The sequence below is a fragment of the Lactuca saligna genome, chromosome 5 (genome assembly GCF_052625555.1).
Source record: "Lactuca saligna cultivar CGN05327 chromosome 5, ASM5262555v1, whole genome shotgun sequence".
In the NCBI taxonomy this organism is placed as follows: domain Eukaryota; kingdom Viridiplantae; phylum Streptophyta; class Magnoliopsida; order Asterales; family Asteraceae; genus Lactuca; species Lactuca saligna.
This window is the reverse complement of record NC_136421.1, coordinates 175,692,054-175,704,502: the sequence shown is the minus strand read 5'-3', so window position 1 is coordinate 175,704,502 and position 12,449 is coordinate 175,692,054. Positions and strand designations below refer to the sequence as shown.

Genomic DNA, 12,449 nt, shown 5'->3' with positions numbered 1-12,449 from the left:
AATAGATGTTGAATGGAGTTTGGATGATGACATGAAGGAGTGTTGAATGGTAGAGTTGTATGATCATTGAGTGGTTGAATGAAATTAATCTTTTCTTTTTTAATTAAATTTCAAACAAAATATATATGTAATCATATTCTCGTATATATTTTATATTTGATTTTTATATATTTTTAATTAAATCACAAATACAATTAAACATATTTTTAGGTATTATATTATTTAATAAATCAAATTTTAGCTAGGTGTCTTATTTTTTTTAAAAAAAAATAAATAATACAAATGAAGTATTTAAAAATAAAAAGTCACTTAAAAAGAAAATGTGGAATTTTATTAAATTTATAATTATGTTCAAATATATAATGATGAAAATGTGGAATTTCATTAAACTTAGTTGGGTTCTATGGGTGTTAAAGAGTGAAGTGAATAAAAGGTAAAATGCTAAAGTGATAGTGACGTGACAATCTATTAGAGTTCAATGGACTGTATGCCCTTAATATTCTCAATGCAGCACATGTGAATATCCATCTTTGGATTCTTTGTATCATTCTTTTAAATTGTCGTTGCTTCTACAACCATAGGTAGTATAACATTATTCTTTATGTTATGATTTGGTGGCTTCATTATACCGCAGACTAAGATCCATGAACCTCATTCTATTTGATATATAGATCTGTTAGTTAAGACCTACTTATCAAACCAAGGAATGGGAATTAAACTTATTGCAGCTTTAAAGCCAGCTTGGTTAAGGTCCATGTATAATCTCTATATTATTTTTGTATCTCTACATTGTAAAGTAAAATTGGCTCTCTGGAGGTGACAAGCGATTCAAAACATTTGACAAAATTTAGTTCATAGCAACAAATTATAGTTACGTACATATATAGAAAACAAAACGAATCAACAAATTAAAACGAAGAAAGACAAACTTGAATTAGTCTCACAAATCTCCGTTGCTTCATCTATCTACCGATTGGGTGACACCAAAGTCTCAACATATTTCCCTTTTGGAGGGTTGTCGATTCTATGAGATATCTTTTCGAAATCCCTGTCCGGATCGAGTTTGTACACATGACATTTAGAGCGACAAAGTGTAGCCCAATTCCCGTCGCTCATCAAGTGTAGTGGCTCGTAGCCATAAAAATTTCTCGGTATGGCATACGTTCCCACCTTCGTCCAGTCTCCATCTCCATCTCCATCTATCCTCCATAACTTGGCACTCAACTCTGCTACTGTAGAATTTACCTTACAGAAGCTATAGATCTCACATAAGTGAATTAGTTGGTCTTTGTGTAGAAGCACGGAATTCAAACAGATTGTCGTGTCATCTTGAGAAGAGGGAGTTGGCAACTCTTTGAACTTTTCGGTCTTTGTGTCGAACATTATAATGCAATATGAAACTAGTTGATGATATTTGTTCACTCTCTTGGTTAAGAAATAGAGATTTTCATTCTGTAGAGTACTTGCCCCCCAAGTTTCTGAAGTAAGGGTGCTTATTGAGCTCAACACCTTCATCGAATCCAGCATTCTCCATGAGTCGGATTTCAACGAGTATATATAAACATTGAGCCCTGTGGTCACACGTAGAAGCCTGTAATCATCTTCAGAAGCGCAGTAATACAACCCGGATGCTTTTACAGTCACCTGGTAGCATTCTTCCCGAGAATTGGGTTTAAACAACGTCTTATAGTCACCTGTACAAGGATTCCATATTATCATATTGGAGTATTCATATCTGTTGCCTCCCTCGTTTATGCCTACGCAAACCAGTCCGTTGAAAGATGTTATAAACATCATCACCGCAGAACCCACTTCAAATGGTAAAGAGCGGCTCACAGGTAAACCTTCTTGATGAGGTGTTTCACAGTCGAGATTGTGGAACACCTTTGGGTTTATGGATGACGAGAAGAAGAGAAATTTGTGGTGGTTTTGATGGTCGTCATTGGTTACGTGGTGGAGGTGAATCTTGGAAAAATAAGGCGTCCTTAGGAAGGAGTTCCATTGCTTGGAGACACAATTGAAACGTGATACATATTTGGCAGGCAGCCTTGGGAGTATAAGGGAGAATAGTATTTCCGAGGGAAGCTCCGTCTTCATGGTTTTACTGGTACGATGGAGCCTCTCGATGATGTACATATATATGTTGCTTAGTTTGTGAACAGGTAAGGTAGGGTAATTGGGATAGGGAGAAACGGTTTTTAATTAATATATGGAAGGTTAAGTTAAACATGGAATGCATATCTTATATTTGAAAATTAAAAAAATAGTAAATATCCACTATCAAGGAAGTACATTATCGGTTACATGAAAATATTTTGCAAAATCTTCAGCAAGATCATTGCCTAGCAGAACAACGTAGTTTTGTTCAAAGTTTTCCATCGCTTAGTTTTCTGTTTGTGGGTCGGCTTCCTTTCTTCCATATCATTTGCACATGTTTGTATCTCAATATCGTCTTTTCCCCACGATTATGCGTCTCTTCGTAGTACTCTCCAATCTTGCCTATAGTACAGCCCCATGTATTTAAATTTGGACTTCTAATGATCTTGACTTCGAACTTCTAATGATACTAACTAAAGTTAAAGTTAAAGTTAAAGTTATGCTAAAGTTTGAATTATGTGAGTACAATGTCTCTATGTATTCCAAACTTGGCATGGTTTAGAAATATGTAGTTGTTATCTGATCTTTCATACAATCATCACAGAGACTAGGGGTGAGCAAAAACCGCACCGTAACTAAAATTAACCGCAAAAACCGCATAAACCGCAACCGATAAACTGCAACCGCAATAAAAACCGATGGTGAGGTTTTCTGTTTTTCAAAAACCGCAAATTTGCGGTGCAGTGCGGTTATTAGTTTTCAAAAACCGCAAAAAAACCGCACCGCACCGCATATACTATATACAACTCTTTTTTTATTAGTTATTAATATATTGAATATTAAAAATAAGACAAGTTTCATGAATGAAAGATGAATAAAATACTAGAAGACAAAAGTGTTGGTTTTTTGTTATGTTTAACTTTGAAAAATTGTGAAATTAGACAATTTTAAAAATTTCTTGTTAATTACTATTGATTTGACGTTTTTAAGATATTAATTGTTTGTGATTTACGTTAATTGTGTTAGACATTTTTTTGTTCTTACAAGTCATATGTTTGAACTCTTAACACCGTTTGAGCACTAAACTGTGGTTAAAAACCACACAAAATAACCGCACCAAATTCATGCGGTTAATAACCGCAACACAGAAAAAACGAAACGGCACCGCAAAAATAACCGCCTAACCGCACCGCAAAAATAACCGCACCAAACGGTTTTCAAAATCGATTAACCGCATTTGCGGTTAGTGGTGAGGTTTTGGCTAATAACCGCACCGAACAACACCGCGCTCACCCCTAACAGAGACAACTAGCATTCATAATAACAAGTAATGAGCCAACATTGATGCCTTCGACCCATGGATATAATGAGAAACTCAGCTCACAGTTTGAAAGAATAGATGCGCAGATTACTACTTTAACAGCTATCTCTACCGGTCACCTATACAATTAAAAGGAACCCAAATCTTAAACTACAAATCAAATTACTTAAAATGCCATTAGGTCAAACTTGGTCATCCCTCATTAAAGTCAAAGTCAACGGTCAATGTCCAAAAGTCATAATTTCTTCCCAACAGAGTACGCCATGCATACAAAGAGAGTACGACCTGCGTACCAAGAGAGTACGCCCAACGTACTCTGATGATGACCAAAAGTGGGGCGCTGACCACATACACGCATCGGACCACCAGGTACGCCCAACGTACGCAGCTTAGTCACAAAACTCCATTAAGAATTTATTCAATTAATCCCTTAAGTCCAAAACACAAATATCAGCCTAAAATGATATTCTGACTCCTATAGTTTCTATCTTTATGACTTTGCATGGCTATAAAGTGCTTAATGACCAAAACCCTAAGTTCTTAACCCAATAAGACATCACAACTCTCGTATTTAAGGGATGTAAGGGCCAAGATCACATTTTATGGTTCAAAATAGTTCCATAATGAATAAAGTTTCCAAATTTATCCATTAGAATGGTCCCAACAAACAAGATATAGTCTTTAAGTCTCAAAGGGATCTAAAAGTGCATCTTTTTCAACTTAATCCATTAAATCAAAGACTCTAACTTTCAGATCTAAATCAAAATGATGTGTAGATGGATAAACTTTCCAACTATCTCCATAACAAGGTCACAAACCTTTAATATCTAAACTTTATGTACTTAAAGTGACCAAAAGCTCATAACACTCAAAACTAGCTAGATCTAACAAATTCGTCATTAAGATTCAAACTTTATACCTCTAGGAGAAAGATCAAGGTGAACAATGTCCGGATCTACAAGCTCCAATGACACCAACACTTCTTTCAATGGGTTCCTTCTTCTCCAAGGTGCACCAAAACACTCCAAAGCACTTAAAAACATATTCTTTTTGCTCACAATGCTCAATCTAGGGATACCATTACAAGAGAGGGTGTCGGAGAGATTGATACTGATAATGGAATGTGTTTTGGGGAGTTAAGGAGCTTAAATAGGGCTAAAACCATGAAAATAGGGTTTGGGAATTGATCTCTACACCCAACGTACTCAGGCACACTCAATACGCCCGACATACTCAATTTACGCCTAACGTACGCGACTGACCCAAAACAGTCGTAACTTCTTCGTTTTAACTCCGTTTTCGACGTTCTTCATATCCACGGAAAGGTATTGAAGAGCTCTAAAATATTATCTAAATAACTTGGTGTTGGGTGTTAGGTGTTGCATCATTGGGCTGTTTTATATTTAGTCCAATATGTAGAGGTGGCAAACGGGTCGTGTTGTGTCGGGTTCGTGTCGTGTCGAAACTTAAACAGGTTGGAAATATGTGACACGGACACGACCTGTTTATTAAACGGGTCAAAAATTGTTGACCTGAACTCGACACGTATAAAACCCTCTAACCCGACACGACCTGTTTAACCCGCGAAACCTGTTTAACCCATGTAACCCGTTTAACCCGTTTAACCTGTTTAACCCGTTTAAAGAATAAAATTTTCTAAATTTTACATCAGGAAAGTAAACAACCAAATCAGTAGATCAAAACTATTAGTTCACAAGTTAAAGCATTAAACATTCAAAGTATTAAGCGAAGTTTACAATCCAAAATAATAGCAAGTTTCCAAAACATCAAACATCCACAACATTAAAATAAAAAATACAAGTAATACGAGAATTCAACTTCAAATCTTTAACCTAAACCGGATTGTTGAGTTTGAATACTAGGAGCACTTGGTACATCACTTTCATCTTCATTCACATCGCCAATCTTCATTGTTAAAGTCTGTTTGCATAACACCTCAATATCTGGATGCATTGAACCTACAAAATACAAAAAATTATATTAGCATTACTTTCAAATTAAATGTAGTTTTTTTTTATAAATGCAGTTTTTATAAATGCATAAATTTAAATGTTGTTTTTTTGTAAATGCAAAATTTTAACTCTTTAAAAAAATGCAGATTTTACTCCTAATATTTGTTTAAATGCAGTTTTTTTTTTTTTTTTTTTTTTTTTTTGTAAATACAGAATTTTATAAATGAAAATTTTACCTTCACTAAAAACCCAATCTCTAAGACAAACCAAGGCTTCAGCAGCATTTGCCTTCAACGAACTACGATAAGCATCAATAACTCTTCCTCCAATACTGAAAACAGATTCGGAAGCAACAGTAGATATTGGGATGGCCAAAATATCTCTAGCCATTTGAGAAACAACAGGATACCGTCCTTGAAGATGTTTCCAATACTCCAACACATTCAAATCACCCGTGCGAGGTAATTTTGGCTCCTCTAGGTAAGATTGCAGCTCAGATTTACCACCAGTAGTAAATTCACAGCTAAAGAAATCATCAAAATCCTAGCAAAAAATGTAGAAGTTAGGAAAATACAAAAAAAAATCATAAAATAAGATAGGAGCAAAATATTACCGTCATATATGTGTCCGACTTATCATTGGCAACACCGGAATGAGATGAGCTTTCATTAGCCTTGGTTGTAGCACTAATAGCCGTATACTCATCAAACAAGGAAAATAATTTTTGTTTAAACAAATCCAACTCAACATCAAAAGATGAACCATATATCTTTTTGAAAGCCCATTCAATAAAATGAAACTTGTAACGGGGATCAAAAACAATTGCAATGCCCATAATAGTGCTAAACTCACACCAATACTTGTCAAACTTCAAATGCATATTTTTAGCCATGTTCTTTATAAAAGTATCACCATTTTCCTTCTCCTCTTGCAAAAGCAATCTTATCTTTAAAACATTAGGAAAATAAAGATTGGAAGTAGGATACTTAGAACCTGAAAAAGCTAAAGTCACATCATGGAAAACTTGCAAAAAGTTGCAAATTTTTTCAATCCTACTCCACTCTTCGAAGCTTGGGCAATGAACATAGTTTGCATCAGTCTTTGCCAAATGAAGAATTGCTTTTTTGTGATATAATGCACTATCTAACATGTGATATGTAGAATTCCAACGAGTTGGAACATCTTGCCTTAGCCCTCTCACTACTAGAAAAACAGCCTTTTACGACGCTCATTGCGCGTCGTAAAAGGCTCAAACGACGCGCAAATGCGCGTCAAGGAAGGCCCTGTCATAAAGAGAGACGACGCGCATTTACGACGCTCATTTACGACGCGCGTTTACGACACGCAATGCGTATCAAGGAAGGCCCCGTCATAAAGGAAAACGACACGCATTCGCGTGTCGTAGGCTTACGACGCGCGTGTTAATGACACGCAATGCGTATCAAGAAATCCACTGTCAAGAAAGGCCATGTCATAAATGAAGATGACACACATTTTTGCGTATCATATTTTTAAATGTTTAAAAAAAATATTATTTATAGATTTACTTATTTTCAAATTAAATTTGTATTTAATGTTTCATAATAGAAAATAAAATATCATATACAAAAAATAAAATCCATTTTATAAATTTAATGTGATACAATTCTATTTCTTACAATATATAAATTTGCATCTAATCTACTATGTACATCAAATTCCAACTAAGTAAAGTTGCATCTTGCATTTCATAATTCTTTAAGACTAATGCTCCAAACAGTTGATTATATGGATAAACAGTTGTACATTGGCCCATCTCACACAATAATGACTTAGCCAAATTCAACTCCAAGTCTTTACTGCATCTTGTTGATAATGCTGCAAGACTTAAATCAAGTAGCTTCATATTCCTTTCGTCCATCAACTTTACCTGATGCACAAAATACACAGAAACAAAAAAACATTGTAGAGGAAGGGGTAATTTGGGAAAATGTGAGGGGTATAATATAATAAGATTTAAATCCTGGCCTTATCTTTGACGATGTTGTTATGGGAATCCGTATTGATCCCGATCAGGGGCAATAAGAGCAAAGCAAATAACTTGATGTTTGTTTTTTAAATAATAAATTAAATTAGCCTTAATATAAATTGATACATTTAGGGGGAGTTTGTTTTTTAAAATTATTAACCACTTACTGGACTAAAATGTCTAACCTGGTACCATAACTCTTACCAGTGACATAAATCCATGAATTCAAACAAAAATAAGAAATTTATATGTAATATTTCTTTTGTAATGTATTCGAATATTAACTAATTCATTCTGCATATGGAATACCTGCTGAGGTCAAGGCAACAAATTACTGCTAAACTAGAGATGAAGCAACCCATTAGAAGCCTTCTTGAAAGTAAAACTTGATAATAGGCCAGGCGAAGAGTAAAGACGTAAATGCCCTTCTTTATAAATCATGTGTTATTATGATTATGCTTAAAGTAAAAGACAGAACATAAAGAATGGGAATGGAGGTTGAGTACCTTATGAAGTAATAGTAGAAGAAATCAGCATAAAGAGTTGTTTGTATTAAGCCAGAGAACTAGGCTGAAAACAAACAAAACAAAAGTCAAATGAAATACATGTATAGACAATAAGAATAAGAGAAAAGCTTTAACTTACATATCCATCCATTGAAATGGGGCTGTGTGAGATACCAAAAAATCCAGTTGAGAATATACAATGCACGGTATGCGCTAACAATACAATGCAAAATATAGAAGGGAGAATACCTAAGAAAGAAAACATATTGACCGGTCAAATTGTCAACATTTCCACTTCGCTGCAGCAGAACCAACTGTGGGAGAATAACAACAGCTTCCAAATAGATAGAAAATGCCCAACATATCTGCACATTCCTAATAATATTAAAACTATACAACCTTATATGTTGCTACATTTTTATATCTTTATAACACTCCAATTAGGCTAAGCTTTTTTTGGGGAGGGCATTTAGGTCTTTTGGACAAGAGCCAGTCCATATTAAAATAGTCGTTTATATCCCTTCTAATTATACTCCTGTGGAACATGTGCTTCAAATGTACTCCACTAGCAATCAACCATTACACCATCAACATTAAAATCAGTACAAGATCAACATTAATATCTAATTGTTTTTAGCTGAAAGTTTTAGTGGTTGTGGATAATGATATTTGACCTGAAAAGGGCTTTTTCAGCACCAAGGATTTGAAGGGTAAAAGAAGATCATTTTGAAAGAAACAGCAAGGGCAAAAAGGTAATTAAACATATAAATGAGTTAACCTTGAGTTCTTTTCATTTTTAATCCAAGTATTATCATGATATGATAAGGGGGAGAAAGAGATAAATGAGTTACCTTATTTTCCTTATAACAGAAAGCACTATAGTGAAGCTTGTAGCGTCAAAACCTGTACAACCATAATATAAATAATTCAATTTTCATATATAACAAGAATTAGCAATTTATTAATTTTTTTTAAATTGAAACCTGAACAGGTAACTGAACAACTCGTTCATCTGAACCTAGATTTGGCCTTGACATTTGAGATGCAATTGATATTAAAAAATCCCTTTCCCTCATTCTATCCCATAAAAAGTTGTATAAACCAAGAAATCGATCATCATAGGCTTGATCCAACAAGTTTAAAAGATACTCCATTGTCTTTTTCAGGATTGCCATTGGTCTTATCAGTGCAGCTTCCCTCTCAGCTGTCCTAGTGTACTTGAAATAAGTAAAAATAAAAATTTTAATTATACATATTACAATCAAGAAATATAAATAAAGGGTGGTGATATTGCCACTGCAACTTTTAATCCTTCCACTTAAATAAACTGTGAATTGAAAACTATGCCCTTATTTTATTAAAAGAAAGCAATCCTATTTTGTTTTCACAAAACGCACATCTAGCAAACCAATAACCAATTCATCGTCGATAGTATCAACCTTTTTTGAGTTTCGGATTCATCTGTGTTATCCATTTTTTAATTTTGATTATGATACGAATTTCTACTTTTACAAATGATTGAATACCTACATCATATTTATGACTTACGAGGGAAACAACCAGGCCAAGATCATGGGGTTTTTCGGAAAAAAAGATTGATATTTCTCTCTTTTAAATAAATAGGGGCATAATTGACAATTTATATTTTTTTCCATCAAAAATTAAAGTGGCAATATCAACTCCCCTAAATAAAACAGAATTCCAAACATCCCCTTACCTTCTTAACTGCAAGAGATTCAGTTGTCTGATTTCTATCTCCATCCAAATGTTCATATTGATCAAGATCTCCTTTCCTCTCTCTCTGCTCTTTCTTGCTCTATATAAAAATAAAAAAATAAAAATTAAATTCAAGGCCTTAAGGGACTCAAATGGTATTTCCTTGAATAAAAAGATACCTGGACACATATCTTTTCGTCTCTAAATCGGGCCAATCTTTTCGCTTTAGCTTGCAATTCTCTGTAGTAGAGTATGTAAGAAATAGAAAAGTCCTTATATATATGTTTAGCTCAATAAGTTACCTTTCACTGTTATCAAGAACAGGATCATTTGATGGTGTAAAAGGTAATCTGCTCCGTTTTGGAATAGGTATATAACTTGGATTGATTGCAGGTGTTTCGGGTTTATCAACATAAGTATATTGTGGAGACCAAATATGATTTTCTGGATCAGTGTATGGATTGCGCCTTGCAGTTGATCTTGGAGGAGATACAGAAGGCCTAGAAAGTGAACAAAAAGAATATTGTTCATTGTTCAATAACCTGAATGATGATAGTAAGTGTAATTGTTATCTTGAAAAAGAAAAGAAAGAAAGTAACTTGCCTCACTACAACAATCATCTATACATAGGGCACATGTAATTTGGTGTCCATTGAGGTCAGGGCACATGTAATTTGGTGTCCCCACCACCTGGATTAAAGAAATTAAATCTAGATTAGCCATGGCTGTTGGCATTTCTTGTGCTGGCACTGGTCTGAGTGGGGCCATATCTCTGTTAGAACCTCTTACATCAGATGTAGTTGAACCGGTGTTTCAGGGGCTCGTGATGATATAGGGATAAAAGCGGGAAATAAGTCAAAAACAACATACTTTCATTTAATTTTTGTACTATAGCATCCTGCTTTCATTTGTTTCTAAAATTGCATTATAGTATTTTAAATAATTTAAAAAACTTAACTAACCTTTTGGAAAGGTACATCGCCTCCGAATATCATCTCAAGCATCACCATAGCAGCAACCCAAAAGAACAAAATGTCATGCCCAGTTTCAAGAACAGCAGTTGGATAAAAAGTCTTCAAATCTTGAGTATCATCAGGCCACCCCAATACAGATAAAGGGAAAAGCCCTGAAGAAAACCAGGTGTCTAAAACATCAGGATCTTGAACCAATTCAAACTTTTTCCCTGAAAAGACCTTTCTAGCCTCAGCTTCAGCCTCTTTCTCATCCCTAGCAACCACCCAATGATCCATGTATGCTCCAAGCTCTTTCAGTTTATCATCCTCCAATGTCACATACCGTGCAGGAACTCGGTGGCCCCACCAAAGCTGCCTTGATACACACCAATCACAAATGTTCTCAAGCCATCTGTAAAAATCAAAAAAATTTAAAATTAATTAATAAAGTTTAAATGTTGTATATCAATTTTAAAGGTAGAATGAAAGACTAGAGAAGGTGACCTTTTCCATTCAGCAGCATACTGTTTTGGAAGTATATCAATTTTCTTGTTATTTTCATCCATTACAACATCAAGAGCTTCTTTAGCAATACCATTGCAGTTGACATACCACTGAGGCTTAATCATAGGTTCAATCACATCATTGCTTCTAGAACAAACACCTAAACGTATCTCATTCTTTTCTTCCCCTTTATAAAGTTCCTGTATGCATATTTGATGAAGAATATAAGAAGGGTATTCGCGTCTTTTAGGGTTGGACAAAAAATTAAGAAAGGTATTAAAAACGTTAGACTTCAAAGCCTCAGTTATTGCAACACGAGCTTCAAAACATGGCATCCTTACAAACCCTAAACCTCCATTACTGTTTATCTTCCCATCATCAGTAAAAATGTTAATAAACTCAAGTTTATGTCTCTTTCCAACTTCAAAATCATTAGGATCATGTGTTGGGTTTATGCTTTCTGTTAATGCTATGGGAGTTTTACAAGATAAACTTGGAAGTGTTGAAAAGTTTTTAAGGTCTAGAAGGAATCATAAGAGGGGGATTTATGGGAGTTTTAGAAAATAAGCAAACTAACTAACGGAAACAACATAGAATCGAAACTAAAGAGCGATTAAAAACCCTTACCATAGAATTTATGCATGAGTACAGTTGAAGAAGGCCTAAAAGAAATCCGAGACCTGAAGCCAAAAAAACCCTCGTTCGAGAGCAAAAAAGAGCAGATTCACCAACAGAAAGAGAATTGAGAGATGTGTAAGCCATGAATCTTGGAAGAACATCAAACCGATTTACGATCGACTGTGAGAACGTGGGTGAAGGCGGGGGACCAAGGGCTTCTTGTTGGAGGCGCTGGAGGTGGGTGAAGGCGGGGGACCAAGGGCTTCTTGTTGGAGGCGCTGGAGGTGGGTGAAGGCGGAGGCCCTAGGGCTTCTTGTTGCTAATTAAAAGATCAACATCGATGGAAGAAGGTGGAAGAAATCTCAAACCCTTAACCTTAAACATGATGTGAAGCAATTGATCCATAATCTTCTTCGTCTCCGTCAATTCCTTGGGTTCACATAATCGGACGATGGTGGTAAATGAAGCATACTTCGGGAAGGAAGGTGCATCGTCATAGTTTGAGGCTAGAAGAGGAAATGAGGATCGGAGGTAGTGGATGTGGATGGGGGTGGAGACAAGGGAGAAGAAGGTGGGGGTTTAAAAAATTTGGGGATTTCAATTTCCCTCCGAGACGCGCGTTTCTTAAAAAAAATATAAAACGACATTCACAGATGACGCACAAGTGCCTTCCGTGTTTTTAATATTTTTACATGAAACACTAATTTAAGGGCACTCAGTAATGCGCGACCTAAATCCTTAAAATTTTTGAAG

At 35.1% G+C, this 12,449-nt stretch overlaps 1 protein-coding gene across 1 annotated transcript; it reads right to left on the bottom strand.

Moving 5' to 3' along the window:
• Positions 1-966: 966 nt before the first annotated feature.
• On the bottom strand, positions 967-2,097 carry LOC145045968 (F-box/kelch-repeat protein At3g06240-like). The gene has a single exon (XM_078994257.1). The coding sequence runs from the start codon at positions 2,095-2,097 to the stop codon at positions 967-969; it is 1,131 nt and encodes a 376-aa protein (XP_078850383.1).
• Positions 2,098-12,449: the final 10,352 nt, after the last annotated feature.